The following is a 15,685-nucleotide window of genomic DNA, read 5'->3' as shown; positions in this document are numbered from 1 at the left end:
TAATAAAGGATTTAATTATATTATTTTTAATTATTTGATTTGGACATTTCGTTGAAAATAATTTGTAAAACTGATGAGAAAATAGTATTTTCTCTATATAATTAGTGTTGGGTTTAGTTTGGGTTTCAATTATTATATTATTCTTAATTTTATTTGAAATTACCGAATTACCCCTAACCCTAATTTTACTCAAAAACCCTATCCCTGAAACCCTACTCGGTTACCCGTTATTTCCCATACCCCAGGAGCCACAACACATACATTTTCCTTTCTCCTTTTTCATGAAAGGAAGGAAATAGAAGCAGAAAGTGAAATTGGGGGAGAAGGAAGAAGGTGGTCGCCGGCGTGAAGCGGGAAGGGAAGGGAGTTCACCACACCGCCATCATCCTCACCCGCCTCACCGCGAGCTGCGCTTCACAGCCGCCCGTCGCATCCTCCATGTGCTGTCCTTCATGTTTGTCGCCGCGAGCTGAGGGGGAATCCCAGATGAGAGATTGAGAGAGGGAGACGGAGAGCTCGAGTGCCAAGGAAGGGGATGAAGGCTGCTCCTGTCACCGCCATCGAGCTTGCCGTCGTCCTTACTGCCGCGCCACCATCGAGCCCACAATCGTGGAGGAAGCACAGCGTCGCTGTGGGTCTATTTCCGTCGAACTCGAAGGAGGAGGAAGGATGAGACTGGGTGACGCTGGGAGAGAAGGAAACGCAAGCTGGAGGAGCTACGTCCAACTGCCGCTGACGCGCCACTTATCGCCGCCATTCTGCCATGCCGAGGGTCCCTTTCCTGCTAGATCTGCTGTCGGCAAGCACAAAGGGAAAGAGAAATCAGAGAAGACCCAAGGAGAGATAGAGAGGCCTGAGGCTGAGCTGGGGTTCAGCCACCATGGCCAGCTGTGCTCGGGTCACCGGCGCCGCCTCCGCCGGAGCTGCCGCTATTAGAAAAGGGGTTTCGACCACCGCAGGTGTCGCTGCCTCTCTGTGTTTCTGACCGCTGGGAGTGGTTATGTGGCTTCCAGGATCACCGCCAGAGCTCTGGGCTGAGTTTCTGCCACTTGAGACCCTGCTGCCATCGCCAGAAAAGTTTGCCGGTAAGGGTTTTAATTGTGGTTTTTGTCCTTTTTGAATTCCGAGAATATTATAGTCACTGCGTGTTGGTTCCAGTTATCGTGATCAAAATTTTTCGCCGCTGCCGCTTGAGGTGGCTGCTGAGTTGCCGCTGAACCGGCTCGGTGACCGCCGCTATTTTGGTTTAGCCGTTCCTTCTTCGGTTCGGTAAGCGTTTTGATTTGAAAGCCCTTTCGTTACTGTTTTGTAATCTCACGCTGAGGTTTATGGCATTAATTGCTATATGATTGAGTTTCGGTTATTATATGTTGCGATTAGTGTTGCTACGGTTATTGTGAAAGTGGCTGGGAGCTGAGGTTTTGGTTGCCGTTAGTTCGGGTTGAGGCGGAAAGGACTCTGTAAGACGTTTGGCTTATGAAAATTGCGTTTTGAGGTAGGGGCGCTTCCAAAAACTATGTTTTATGTATAGGAATTATTACATATGGATACTGATGTGAGATATTGTGTATTTGGTGATTGTATTTGCCTTATGTATTAATTGATTGACTCGAATGATTATGGATGTTGGCTTGGCTGAATTGTTGTGCGGCTTTGTGAAATGTAATATTTTGAAGTTGATTCTTTAATGATCTGAAATCTGAGTTTAATCCATTGAGGATTGGTTTGAATTGAATCAATCATTTTAATTGACTTGGTTTTGGATAAATGATTTGTTATTGAGCCGTTTCTTTAAAGCTTTGGAAATGAGTTAAATCGGTTGATATTGATTTGATTTTGAAATGGTTTCCTTGAGATATGCCACTGAGGCAACTATTGGATTTAGCGTGATTTTGAATTGATTTTTGGATTTTGGACTGTTGAAAGGGATTGAGGAACGTATTAGTTGGGACCCAAACCGGGTGGCAAAGTCCAGGTTTTAGGGGAGATGCTGCCGAAATTTCTATAAAATCCGAGGCTTTATTTGAAATGTTATTTGGAAAATTTTGAGTTTAATGCCTTTCCTATTTACTTAAAGGATTGTGAATTTAGGGCTTCTTTTATTATCTTTTCTTAGAACAATTATGAAAGCGATGAAGCTATGCTTTGAAAGAATTATTGAAAAGAGAATCATGATTTCTCCTTATTTTCCAAGAAGAATAGTATGTCTTCGGGTACAAGTTATTCGAAAGAGAATTCTGCCTTGAGGCTGTTTTAAAAGGTAAAACGGGTTTATATTTTTCTCTATTAAACATAAAGAGTGTCCATTAGAAGAGTTTTTGTGATTTTAAAAGGAATTGGATTTCAATTGATGAACCTCATTACTTTGACGTTTTGAATAAGATTCAGAGTACCCTTTGAACTCTAGTTTAACACAACAAAAATGATTCTCTTAGCAGTTTGAAATGCTTCAGATTTAATTATGGAATTGAAGCCGGTTTTGTTTAAGTAAAGGAAATGGCTTTGAAAAGAGTAATTGATTACATGACTCAGATTGACTTAGATCCTATTTTATTACTCAAATAAGAAATCCAGGGTTTTAATGATTTTAAATGAATTTGGCGAAATGAGTTATGCTATTCTCCCCTAAAGACTTGAGACTCTGCCGAGAGACTTTTGTTATAAAATTCCATTGTTGTATGGATGATTTTGAATATTTCAAAATAAATTTTTAACTTGCCATGGTTATGGAAGTTTTGAAAAGAGGATGCCAAGAGTGGCATTGTTTTCAAAGGGGAATTTACCTTGCGTAAAAGTGGCTTATGAGCCTAAGATGATTTGAGAAATGAGATCTTTAAAGCCAAGGCTAAAAAGAGTTGAAACTTGATTTCAAAGTGAAATGATTTAAGAAATAAGATTTATGGCTTAAATGCCGATTTTATGAATTTGATGATGTTGAATGGTGGAAGTGCTGTTTTGTTATGGGCCTGAATGGCTGTGTATGATTATGAATATTGGCTGGTTCTGGACTGAACCGTGAGCTGGATGGCTGAGATAGATGTTGATCCATGGCTGAGAATGAAAGAATATATGATGAGATATTTATAATTTGTGATATTGCACTTCCACTATCGGAGATACGAGTTTTCTTGGGAGAAAGCAATGGCTAGCCACCACGTGCTCCAGGTGGAGACTCGTAGCTCTTTTGACCCTATGTCGTCAGGGTGGCCGAGCACTTTGAAAATTCCGGATGAGCTCACCCCCGTGAATATTCACCAGTGAAGGTGATGGATATGGATCATGATTATGATCACGATTATATTGAGTATAACTCGAGTTGGGGAGACACGACAGAGGGATAGTCCAAGGGTTAGCTACCAGGACTTGTCGGGTTGGCTATATAACCGACAGATGATATCATCAGCCACTAGAACAGGCATGCATCATATGCATCTATGTGACATTGTTTAGTTGTGCATATTGTACTTGGTTTGCCTATGTGAATACTTGTGATTACCTACTACTTGTTCTACTTGCTGTAATTGTTTGTTTGTGCTTGAACTTCCTATCTGTGTTTGCTACTGGGACTCTGATGGTTTGTGGTGATTGGTTGTTGGATTGGATTGTTTGGGTCTAGGGCCGTGGTTAAATTGAGATGGACCGATGGTTGATTCCGGTTTTATATTTCTAGTTTGGAAAACTATGAAAGGCTATTTTGGTTCAGCATAGATAAACATTTTGAAAGACTTTTGAATATTGTTTTAAATGAACAGTTTTCTCTTTCAAAAAAAGATTTCATATTTCTCTTTTATGGTAAACCGTTGTTTTTGAGAAGAGGCATAAGACGATTATTGATCACTGGTACGGTTTATCGTCACGTATCCTATTACAGTAATTCCCAAAAACCCTCTAGTGAGAATCCTTTCGAGGATGATGTTCTCACTCCCCTACATTTTTCCCTTTTCAGGATATGGACACAGAAGTCACGAAGAGTTTATTTAATTGTTGTTGTGATGCTCTGTATTGTTTTAGTTATGGTTTATTGTACCCTCGCCTTTATCTTGATATATTCTGTAAGAGGGATAGGAATTGTTATGGATGTACTCTTGATGAGTTTTGTAAGTTGTATGGTATCTATGGATGTACGTTATCGAATGAAAGTATTTTTGGGAACGATTTTGTGGTTTAAAGTTTTAAACAGACTCATATTTTAGTATTAAATAGTATAAGTGTCGCCGTAATGTCCGAGCTATCAGAGTCGCGCAGCCGGAAGCATGAGCTTTAATAGTTAGGGTGTTACAATACATGTTTATTCCTTCTACAGGCCATGAACTCACACGTTGGTTTACTACTCGCAACCCAACGTTACTCAGGACTACGCCCGAAATGGCTTCTCAATTTCGTATACTCAGCATACGTGCCTCATGGACAGAACCATGTTCATTTAGCATATTTGACGATCGTTGTAAAGCACAATACCATGGTATGCTCCCAGGTCAGAAACAGTTATCAAACATAGAGGTGGACATGCCCACATCGTTCAAACACTGGTCAAGTGGGATGAAACTTTGGCTTTACTATGCGGTCATAAGTTTATAAACATCTTGGGTCTTTATTATAGTTTTTTAAGACATCTCAACTTAATTTTCTTTTTTATTCACTAAGGGATCCTTTTACCCTTATTCTCTATATGTAAGAATCTTTTGCCCTTAAGCTCTCTTTCTATATATTTATCTTTTAACCTTTAACATTTTGTAATATAACTATCTTGTCCTTTAACCTTTAATTTTACCATATTAACCTCATACTTTTCAATAATGACTACTTTTCCCTTAGTGTTATCACTTTTACAGTTTTTCTATTTTAACTTTATATTTTTATAAAATGACTATTTTACTCCTATGATCCATATTTATTTCTTTTAAGTTATCTTTTTTCAAAATGATCATTTTACCCCTTACACCTCCCAAGTTATTAATTTGTCCTTATTCTTTTTCTATGTGACCATTTTACTTTTTCTTAGTCATAATTACCAGTTTAACCTTATTGTTTCATTCTTATCTTAATACCTTATTATATTTATATTTTTACTCCTAAACTTTACTAAAATTATTATTTAACCCGAAACTTTATCTTAATTATATTTTTTACTCGAATCTTTTATATAATTATATTTTTACCTTTAAGTCTTCTATGTTCATATTTTTATATCTAATATTTTCTTATTTCCACTTTTAGCCTATTTTTTTACTATAAATTATATTTTAATCATATTTGGTGCATCATACATTATTCATAGACCAAAATCTTGAGTTTATGGCCCTTTTAGGCTTTTTTATAAAATTATAATTTAGTCCTAAGAGGTTAATCATATTTGGCCATCATCTGCATCATATATATCCATCCATAAATTTATATTAAACACTTGTAACACATATCAAGGGCTCATTCATCATTCAATCATCAACATAAACATTCATAATCATCAATCATCATCAAAACATTAATAGAAGTATATTAATAATATGTGGTATTCTAACTATCCTAACTTTTACCCTTCTTGTTAATCCTTCTAAGTTACTTTCCTAGTCTTTATGATCACCAAAAATCTCCTAAATAAAAATCAACACAACTTTTAATCATATGAAGGCTTTATGACAAAAAGGTATCATAGAAAAAAAGGAAAACTTCTCACTCTTTTTGAGCTTAGAATTTGATATTCTTCTTACACCTTTAGAAGTTTGAAGAGATGTCTTTTTATACAAGAAAAGAAACAAATATGATTTCTTCATGGAGTGACATGTATAACTGAATTCATGAAGAGAAAAAAGGAGGAATTTCTCTTAACTATCCTTGAGGATTTTGGCATGGAGATGAAGAAGATGACAGGAGTTGTATGATCAAGTTGGTTTCTTGAAAAAGGGGTCTTAGTCTTATGAAGATTGGAGATGAAATTGTACGAACATAAAACTCACTAACTTCTGTTTTCCTCTTTTGTAAGTTCGGCCAACTCTCTTTTTTTTCTTTTTCTTTCTTTTCCTTTTTCTATCTTAGCTAACTAAGTGTTATTTTGTGACGTTAAGTTGAAAATATGATGGTAAAAGGAAGCTAGAGCAACGTTGGTAAAAGAAGAGATAAGGATGATTATTTTAATTTTTTTTCTTTTTTTATTTGACACTAACTTAACTTTTTTGTTAAACAAGCATATGGATTTCAACATGTGATGGATAAAAAGGTAGAGGAGGTGGCTGAAGTTTAGAGAGGAGATTTGGTGAAATTTGAGTTTCATTTGGTGTTAATTTCATGGGTAAGCAATCTTACCTTCAAAGTGGTGGATAAAAGCTGGTAAAAAAAGATGAATGTATGAGTGGAGAATTGAGTAATTAAGATTTTATCGTATCTGATTAAATAAATAATTATACTTTTTTTGCATATGGGCCTGTCTTGTTAACACGAAGTGAACCATGATTCTCAGATTTTATGTATTGTAAGGGTCCAAAAAATCATTCTTTGAAAAATCGAAATCTTAAAATTTGTTAATTAATTTAGAAACTAAACTAAAATATTTTTAAAATGTGAAACTAAACTAAAGGTCTTAAAACTTGATAAATTTAAACTTTCTTTTATTCTAGAATAAATTTCTAACTATAATTCAACTACCGATTTCTTATGCATATATAACCATGAATTTAAGTGTTTTGTCTCGCCCTTCCAAAATCATTAATAATAATTTACACTCAAACGAAATTGTTGATGATTTGTCTTACCATTTATATTCTAATCATGTTAGATAATCAATTAGGGTATCAGCCAACAACAACCAACTATTATTTGAGTTACAACAAAAAATTATATCAAAAATCAATTAAAAAAAAAGTTAAAATCTAAAAGAAAATATCTAAAACTAAATGAAAAGAACCGTCTAAAATCATTGTAAAAAAAATATCCAAAACCTAACAAAAAAAAATATTCAAAACGTAACAAAAAAATATCTAAAATCGTTATAAAAAAATTTCCAAAACCTAACAAAAAACTATCCAAAATTTGAACACAATAAAAACGCTTTTAATTATGGTTAAAATAATGCATTACTTTTGAATATTTCTTATACCTAGATTTCATATTAAATTTTAGAGAATTCCGATGTTTCTTATTCTGGATTTCAAATATTTAAATTTTATAGGTTGTAGGTGTTTTTCTAGGAATGTACAATTAAAAATAAATAAAAACAAACTATTAAAAATTAAGGCATCATTCCAGTTATTTTTTATAGGGGTTTCGGATGTATAAATTCTAAAGGTTTCAGAAGTTTTTTCTGTGAATGTACATTAAAAAATAAATGAAAACAAATAATACTTTAGATTTCGAGTGTTTAAATTTGAGAGATTTTTAGATATTTTTATTCTATGATTTAAGATGTTTTATTTTGTTAGATTTTGGATGATCTTTTTAAAGATTTTGAATTTTTTATTAGGTTTTGGATTTTTTTTTCTATAATTTTAGATATTTTTTAGTTAAGTTTTAGATTTTTTTTTCTGAAACATAAGATAAAAAAATATTCGAAAATTAACAAAAAGAAAAATTTAAAATTATTTAAAAAATAATTCAAATCCTAAAAAAAACATCCAAACATAAGAAAAAGAACATTCAAAACCTATAAAAAAATACATTGAAAATCTAAGAAAAAGAAAATCTAAAACTATTAAAAAGAATCATCCAAAACCTATTAAAAAGAATCATCCAACATTACTAAAGATAATCATCCAAAATTGAATAAGAAGAAATATCTAAAATTATTGAAAAAAATGCTGCAACAAGAGGGAGGGACGGAACTTTAATTTCCAACATCTATGTTAACTTCCTCTCGTTTGGCTTCTTGACTCTGGTGAAGTGGAAGCGGTACTGATCCGGAGAAGAAACGCGGAGAAAGAGGTGAATGGAAGTGAAAGGGCGCGTATTTTTTTAGCGTAAAACTAGTTTTAGGAATTTTAAAATCATAATCTTTTGAAAAATTGACTGCTTGGCTATAAGGTTGTCAAACGGGCCAGCGAGACTCATTTACCATAAGTCGATTTAAGTCTACATTATTCACGAGTCATAGTTTTTCAGTTAGGACCATTTATGACTAATCCAATGGATTAAACAAACTGGTCCATTCACTTTTTTATTTTAGTTTTCAAAAAATCTTTTAACAAAAAATATCATTTTTAGGTCAAAAATTTTAAATAAATAATTCTTTTAATGGATTGGATTTTTAAGTCGAATTGGACAGAATATTTAATTAAAAGTGCTATTATTTTTTGAAAAATATAAAAAAATAAATGTGCCGTCTATTTAGTCTGCTTACTCCAAAATTTAAATAAATTTAATTTTAAAAACAAAATCATCCGTTTAAATAAATAAATGAATTGACTTAATAAATTTAGCTTATTTTAACTATTCTAAAAATTAATTTAAAAAAATCTAAAAAATTAATTCTGATACCTATAAATAAACTTTGTCATTATATTCAAACAAATCACCTCACCGGGCGATTCTAACGAATTAACACATTTCCCCCAATTTCAATTTTTTTACCCGAACTCTAATACCCGCTAAAAATATTAATACTGTTAATTACATGTATAAATTGGTGGTTTTACAAAAAAATAATTTTACGAAAGAGTATCAAGTTATGAATTAGTGCCACACTAGACATAATTGAAGCTTGTGACACGTACTAAAAATGAAGACAATTTCTGCCCCCTCAAATTTATTTTATTTTAACCATACAAATAAAATAGCATAAAACACTGACAGAGTACTAGGAGTACAACAATAAACAAAGACCATATATAATGCTATGCAATGTAGTCAATTGAGCTCAATAGTTATAATAAGCACCGCCTGCCATAGCCTCCATTATTCTAATAACACACTTGCTTAGACACAAAGAAGCATCTTAGGTGTGGTGGTGCTGGTACTCTTTTCTTTTCTTTTCTTTTTGCTGCTACTGCTTCAGATTTTTCTAATCTCTAGGCGTTAAATTGGACTTTAATCTATTTTTTATGTTCTCTAATGTGAACTTAAAAACTTCATAGCCTTTGTTACTCTCTCTGGGTTTAGTTTAGTTTCATTGAGTTCGAAGCAAGAAAACCACATAGTAATAGTAATAGCAAACATTACTCACAAAAAAAGAGTTGCAAAACCCAATGAAATAAGGTGCACAAAGCAAAGAAGAAGAAGAAAGGTTTGGAATTTGAGGCAAATGTTCCATAGTTTTCAATGCAAAACTCGAGGCAACAACAACCCTCTTCCTTCTTCTTCATTTCTTCTTATTCATTCTTTTGTTTCATTCTTCTCTTTCACACTACTTTTCTCTATGGTATTGCATTCTGTTCTACGAACAGTAATAACAACGAAGCTTCTGCTCTATTTTCTTGGCTCCATAGTTCTTCTTCACCACCACCATTGTTATTGTCCAACTGGAACATCCATGACTCAAACCCATGCAACTGGACCTGCATAACATGTTCTACACTCGGTTTTGTAACTGAGATCACCATAGAATCCACCCCTCTTGAGCTTCCACTACCTTCAAACCTTTCTTCATTCAAGTTCCTTCAGAAGCTTGTCATCTCTGATTCAAATCTCACTGGACAAATCCCTCAAGACATTGGTGACTGCACTTCACTCACTGTTCTTGACTTAAGCTCTAACAACCTTGTTGGTTCAATACCTTCCTCCATTAGAAAGCTTCACAATCTTGTCAACTTGTCCTTGAACTCTAACCAGCTTTCGGGGAAGATCCCAGTCGAGTTAAGCAACTGCATTGGACTAAAGAGTCTTCTCCTTTTTGATAACCAGCTTAGTGGGGTTATCCCAAAGGAGCTTGGAAAGTTGTCGAATCTTGAGGTTCTTAGAGCCGGAGGGAACAAGGACATAGTTGGTAAGATCCTATAAGAATCTTTATAAATACTTCGCGTATGCATATCTGCATCAAATACTGCTACTTCAAACTTCTTAAGTCAATGTTGTGTTTGCATATTGCATTGTAGTGTATCATATCTAATACTCGTGTTCGTGTTTGTCGAACATAGGTAAGATACCTGAACAGTTTGGAGAATGCATCAATTTAACAGTGTTGGGGCTAGCTGATACAAGAATCTCAGGCTCATTGCCAGTTTCATTGGGAAAACTAAGCAAGCTTCAAACTCTGTCAATTTACACCACAATGCTCTCAGGTGAGATTCCAAGAGAGTTAGGTAACTGTTCTGAGCTTGTTGATTTGTTCCTCTATGAGAATAGCCTCTCAGGTTCCATTCCACCTGAGCTTGGAAAGCTTCAAAATCTGCAACAGTTGTTTCTATGGCAGAATAGTCTTGTTGGTGCTATACCCGAAGACATTGGAAACTGCACAAGTTTGAGAAAAATTGACTTCTCTTTGAATTCTATATCTGGATCCATTCCTCTGTCTTTAGGAAATCTTTTGAATCTTGAAGAGTTTATGATTAGTGACAACAACGTGTCTGGCTCGATACCTTCGTCGCTCTCGAATGCAAAGAACCTTCAGCAGTTGCAAGTTGATACAAACCAGCTTTCAGGTTTGATTCCACCCGAGCTAGGCCAGTTGTCGAACCTAATGGTGTTTTTCGCTTGGCAGAACCAGCTTGAAGGTAGCATTCCATCAAGTTTAGGAAACTGCAGCACCCTGCAGGCACTGGACTTGTCTCGAAACACGCTAAACGGAAGCGTTCCGGCAAGCCTATTTTGCCTCCAGAACTTAACAAAGCTGCTTCTCATCTCAAACGACTTATCAGGATCTATACCTTCAGAGATAGGTAGCTGCAGCTCTCTTGTAAGGTTGAGGCTTGGAAACAACAGAATCACTGGTAGTATTCCCAAGACCATAGGCAGCCTCAAGAGCTTAAACTTTCTTGATCTCTCCGGGAACCAGCTTTCAGGGCCGGTTCCTGAAGAGATAGTAGGCTGCTCAGAGCTGCAAATGATAGACTTGAGTGGCAACAACTTAGAAGGACCATTGCAAAATTCTCTGTCAACACTTTATTCCCTTCAAGTATTGGATGCATCTTCCAACAAGTTTTCAGGTCCAGTGCCTGCGAGTTTGGGCCACCTTGTATCTCTAAGCAAGCTTATCTTAGGAAAGAACTTGCTTTCCGGACTGATTCCAGCGTCGCTGAGCCTATGTTCAAATCTGCAATTGCTTGATCTTAGCAGTAATCAGCTCACCGGTAGCATACCAGCCGAGCTAGTCCGGATGGAGTCACTAGAAATCGCTCTCAATCTGAGCTGCAATTTTCTCAGCGGGCAAATTCCGGCTCAGATATCTGCACTTAGCAAGCTTTCCATGTTAGACCTTTCACATAACCAGTTGGAAGGGAATTTGCAGCCTTTGGAAGAGTTAGACAATCTTGTCTCCCTTAATGTTTCGTACAACAAGTTCTCCGGTTATCTTCCGGATAACAAGCTTTTCAGGCAGTTATCGCCAAAAGACCTCGCCGGAAACCAAGGCCTGTGCACATCAGGTCAGGACTACTGCTTTGTGAAAGACTCTGGCACGGCCTTGAATGCGAACGAGGCAAAGAAGTCTCGAAGGATTAAAGTGGCTATTGGTTTACTCATAGCTCTAACTGTGATAATGATTGTTATGGGAATAACTGCTGTAATAAAAGCCAGAAGAACAATTAGAGATGATGATTCAGAGTTAGGAGAATCATGGTCATGGCAATTCATACCATTCCAGAAGCTGAATTTCACGGTTGAGCAAGTACTAAGGCGTTTGGTTGACAGGAATATAATCGGAAAGGGATGCTCCGGCGTAGTGTATCGTGCCGAGATGGACAGCGGAGAAGTGATTGCAGTGAAGAAGCTGTGGCCTACAACAGATGCAGGGGAGGTGTTAGACGAAAAGACCAGAGTTCGTGATTCTTTCTCGGCCGAGGTGAGGACTCTCGGGTCGATCCGCCACAAGAACATTGTGAGGTTCTTGGGATGCTGCTGGAACAGGAAAGCCAGATTGCTCATTTTCGATTACATGCCGAATGGGAGCTTAAGCAGTTTGCTCCATGAGAGGACTGGGACTTGTTTGGAATGGGAATTGAGGTATAGAATCTTGTTGGGTGCTGCTCAAGGAATTGCATATCTTCATCATGATTGTGTTCCGCCTATAGTTCATAGAGATATCAAAGCCAATAACATCCTCATTGGCATTCAATTTGAGCCTTATATTGCTGATTTTGGCTTGGCTAAGCTAGTTGACGACGGCGATTTCGGCAGATCTTCCAATACCGTTGCCGGTTCTTATGGATACATTGCTCCAGGTTAGTGTGTGTTTTACTTGTTCCTTTCTTGCAAAAATGCTTCTGTTCTTCAGAATAAGTCACAACTTTTATGCTCTATAGAAAGTGTTCAATTAGATGAAATTTCACAGGAAAATAAATATTAAGGAGTTATATATTATCTAACAAATTACAAGAACGTGTCAACTCAGCGTAGGAAACTACTCACTACAAAAAGTTAATAACTAGCCACAATGAATTTTTCACTTCCAAGATTGGTTGATAGTTTTTTACAATATCACTGTCAATGCATATAAAATTATTTTTATTTTTATTCTTAATATACACTAGATGATTCATTTGGATTTGTTTCAGAATATGGCTACATGATGAAGATCACAGAGAAAAGTGATGTGTATAGCTACGGAATAGTTTTGTTAGAAGTCTTGACAGGAAAGCAACCGATCGATCCAACAATCCCGGATGGTCTACATGTTGTTGATTGGGTGAGACAGAAAAAAGGGCTTGATGTTCTTGATCCTAGGTTACTCTCTAGACCAGAATCAGAAATAGAGGAAATGACGCAAGCTTTGGGAATAGCCATGTTATGTGTAAATCCGTCCCCAGAAGAAAGGCCGACGATGAGAGACATCGCCGCGATGCTCAAGGAGATAAAGCAAGAAAGGGAGGAGTCTGCGAAATTCGACGCACTTCTAAAGGATTCGCCTGCGAATGATGGCAATAAATGTTCTTCTGGTGGAGTTATGGCAGCATCTTCGTCGGTGCCAATGATGCAACGTTTGAATTCAAAGATTAATAATAACACGAGCTTCTCTGTGTCTTCATTGCTTCATTCATCTTATAGTGCTAAGATGGGATTCTAATGATAAATTTGGAGGGCATAAGCTTCTTGTTCTTGTGATCACTTTCCTTCTCTTTTATGTTTATTGGTCTTTATAAGCTTGTAAATTTATTATACTTTAATTAAAATGAAGAAAATAGACCAAGAAACTAAATATGTGACTTTGAGAATGTCAATGGTAATGGTGTGTATCCAAAAATGGAATTGAAGATCAAATTTATCAAATTCAGATTATGTCGGCATAGAAATAAAATCCAGTCATTGTTAGAGTTTAATTTCTGCTTCTTTCAGTTCTTATTTTGTTTGACAAAACTAAATATTCTAATTTTGTATTTTGTTAAATAATTCATTTACCTATTATTGTATGATATATATGAAATATTTCTTTATGAGTAAATATTTAAATTGGTCCTTAAATTTAAATTGCGCATCAATTAAATTCCTAACTTTCATAAATAACCAATTAAGTGAATCCATGTCCGTTCCTGAGTGAACTGTCGTCTTAACGAAGCTAATGTGTTATGTTAAGTTCCAATTTGGCATTCTAGTTGTACGCTAATGTGCTCAAATTGGTCCCTAAATTTATTTTTTAAAACCCAAATTAGTTCATCTTGAATTACAAAATCCTAATCCTCTTTCGCCCCCAATTTTCATCATCTCTTCTCTTATGTTCTTTGTCTTTTCTTCTCCCGTTCATCTTTTGTTTATGTATTGCATGAGAAACTTCCTTGATCTTCTTCATCATGGAGTCCTTTTCCTTCTCTTCATCAACTTCCTCAACATCATCTTCCTTTTCCTTTTATGATTCATCGTTTTCATCATCACTGATATCTTTTTCATTAGATAAATAGAATACTGAATTAATTCTTAGTGCTTCTTTACAAGATCCTTAATCCTCTTCTTTTCTAAGTACTCCAGCTATTAAAACAAAAAAATAATGTCAATTACTCAGTCATTATCTCCAGTTACAAGCTCAAATTAAATTAACTTTCAATTAAAAAAATCTGTGAAACATTACAAATCTTTTTCCTAGAGTCTAAAAACTAAGCATGCACAATAATTCAAATTGATGTATATATCTCACTATGTTTCTAAATAAATGCATTCACAAATAAATATGTTGTTCTTTACCTGATCCTCCTTGAGAAAGAGGAAAATTTAGTTTCTCTTCTGAATTTCTACCCACTGGTATCATTGGTCATAGTGAATGGTCTACCAAGCTAGAATTACCAATTGTACTGCTCATCATCGTTATGCTTGGTTGCCATAATCATCTTATCGACAACCAAGTACGCAGAGTAGAACCCAACACCGAACTACTCAATCATGAGGATGTCAGCACCGCCCTACAATGTCTTGAAGGTAGTAGAAGGCTTAGAGAAGGGGGTTGAATCTTTGACCTTCTTTTGCTTTAATGAAATAACCCTTTTAAAATAAACTTTCAATCTGAAATTGTTTGAACTCAGCAGCGAAAAAATTATGAGACAATTTCATTTTGTCTCATAAATATCAGAAAACAAAATAGATAAGGGAAGAGAGAAGCTAACACCATCAAGTATCCTGGTTCAGTTGCCTTATGCCATGCAACCTACATCCAGTCTCTACCACAACTATGGTGGAATTTTCACTTTAGTTAAAGTATTACATACACCAATTTCACAAAATTGACACAATCCTTTCACTCTCAAGTTTAAATTCTCATGCCAAACAAATCACAGCAGCAGCAAAATTAGCAAATTCATATGCTACTACTCCCCCTTGTCATTAAGGGTGGAACAAAAGATTGAACTAAAATCTGTAACAAAATATTAGTTCAAAGTCCAAAACAAGTAAATAACTAAAAGTGAACAAAAGTCTACAGTAACATGATACAAATTCAGGCATCTGAACCATCTTCTTCAGAACCAGCATCTTCCTCAGGATCAGTGGCAGCATTGTCATCCTCTTGGAGATTGTCAATGAATTTCATGAAAATGGCCACCCTATTTCTTGATTTTCTAAGAAGGTTCTCATGTTTCATAGCAAGTTTCCTCTTTTCTTTGCTCATAGCAATCAAATGGTTAGATTGAGAAACAAGTTACTGCACCACATCCTTAACAACTTCATACAGAACAGTTTTATGTCCAATGGAGGCTGAAGTACCCAGTGGAGGAGGAGTGTCTTCTGGTTCATAGTCATCATCATCTTCATCAAGAACCACCCTTTCAGAATGAGTGGGTCCCTTTTTCTACTGTTTCACTGAAACACCTCCTTTTAGATATGAGTGTCTATTTTCATATGACTCATTGGACAAATCAACACCAAAATGTTCAAAAATACAAGTTAAGAACATGCCATAAGGAAGGGCTTTATTTGTCTCACTTCTAATAGAATCAAACATATATCTAACCATTAAATAAGCAAAAGTGATTTCTGTTTTTGCGAGAAGAGCATACAAAACAAGAGTGTCAGTGTAAGATACCCTTTGATATGAATCACTCTGAGGAAAGATGATAGGATTTACTATACGGTGCAACTGAGCACGTTCATAACCCAAGGTTCTATGAGTAGGGTGATGCCATCAATC

The 15,685-nt window shown here is 35.5% G+C and overlaps 1 protein-coding gene and 1 long non-coding RNA gene across 3 annotated transcripts; both read left to right on the top strand.

Moving 5' to 3' along the window:
- The first annotated feature begins 230 nt into the window (after window positions 1-230).
- On the top strand, window positions 231-4,762 carry LOC112801653 (uncharacterized). Of its 2 annotated transcripts, none has more exons than XR_003202009.3 (4): window positions 231-1,085; window positions 1,159-1,269; window positions 1,381-1,495; window positions 4,304-4,762. It is a non-coding gene; the product is annotated as an uncharacterized lncRNA (long non-coding RNA). The 2 variants fall into 2 exon arrangements; XR_011882156.1 differs by lacking the exon at window positions 4,304-4,762 and adding an exon at window positions 3,947-4,153.
- A 4,031-nt stretch (window positions 4,763-8,793) lies between these two features.
- Window positions 8,794-13,335, top strand: LOC112801652 (uncharacterized). Its single transcript, XM_025844523.3, has 3 exons — window positions 8,794-9,907; window positions 10,059-12,299; window positions 12,633-13,335. Exons 1-3 carry the CDS (start codon window positions 9,244-9,246, stop codon window positions 13,139-13,141), a joined length of 3,414 nt encoding a protein of 1,137 aa, XP_025700308.1. The 5' UTR covers window positions 8,794-9,243; the 3' UTR covers window positions 13,142-13,335.
- Window positions 13,336-15,685: the final 2,350 nt, after the last annotated feature.

This window comes from Arachis hypogaea, chromosome 5 (genome assembly GCF_003086295.3).
Source record: "Arachis hypogaea cultivar Tifrunner chromosome 5, arahy.Tifrunner.gnm2.J5K5, whole genome shotgun sequence".
Lineage (NCBI taxonomy): Eukaryota > Viridiplantae > Streptophyta > Magnoliopsida > Fabales > Fabaceae > Arachis > Arachis hypogaea.
This window is presented reverse-complemented; position numbering and strand designations above follow the sequence as displayed.

Coding starts and splice junctions, on each gene's coding strand:
- LOC112801652 (XM_025844523.3), top strand. CDS start 9,244: ATGCAAAACTCGAGGCAACAACAACCCTCTTCCTTCTTCTTCATTTCT. Junction 9,908..10,058: donor AGGGAACAAGGACATAGTTG/GTAAGATCCTAT, acceptor TGTCGAACATAG/GTAAGATACCTGAACAGTTT. Junction 12,300..12,632: donor TTATGGATACATTGCTCCAG/GTTAGTGTGTGT, acceptor GATTTGTTTCAG/AATATGGCTACATGATGAAG.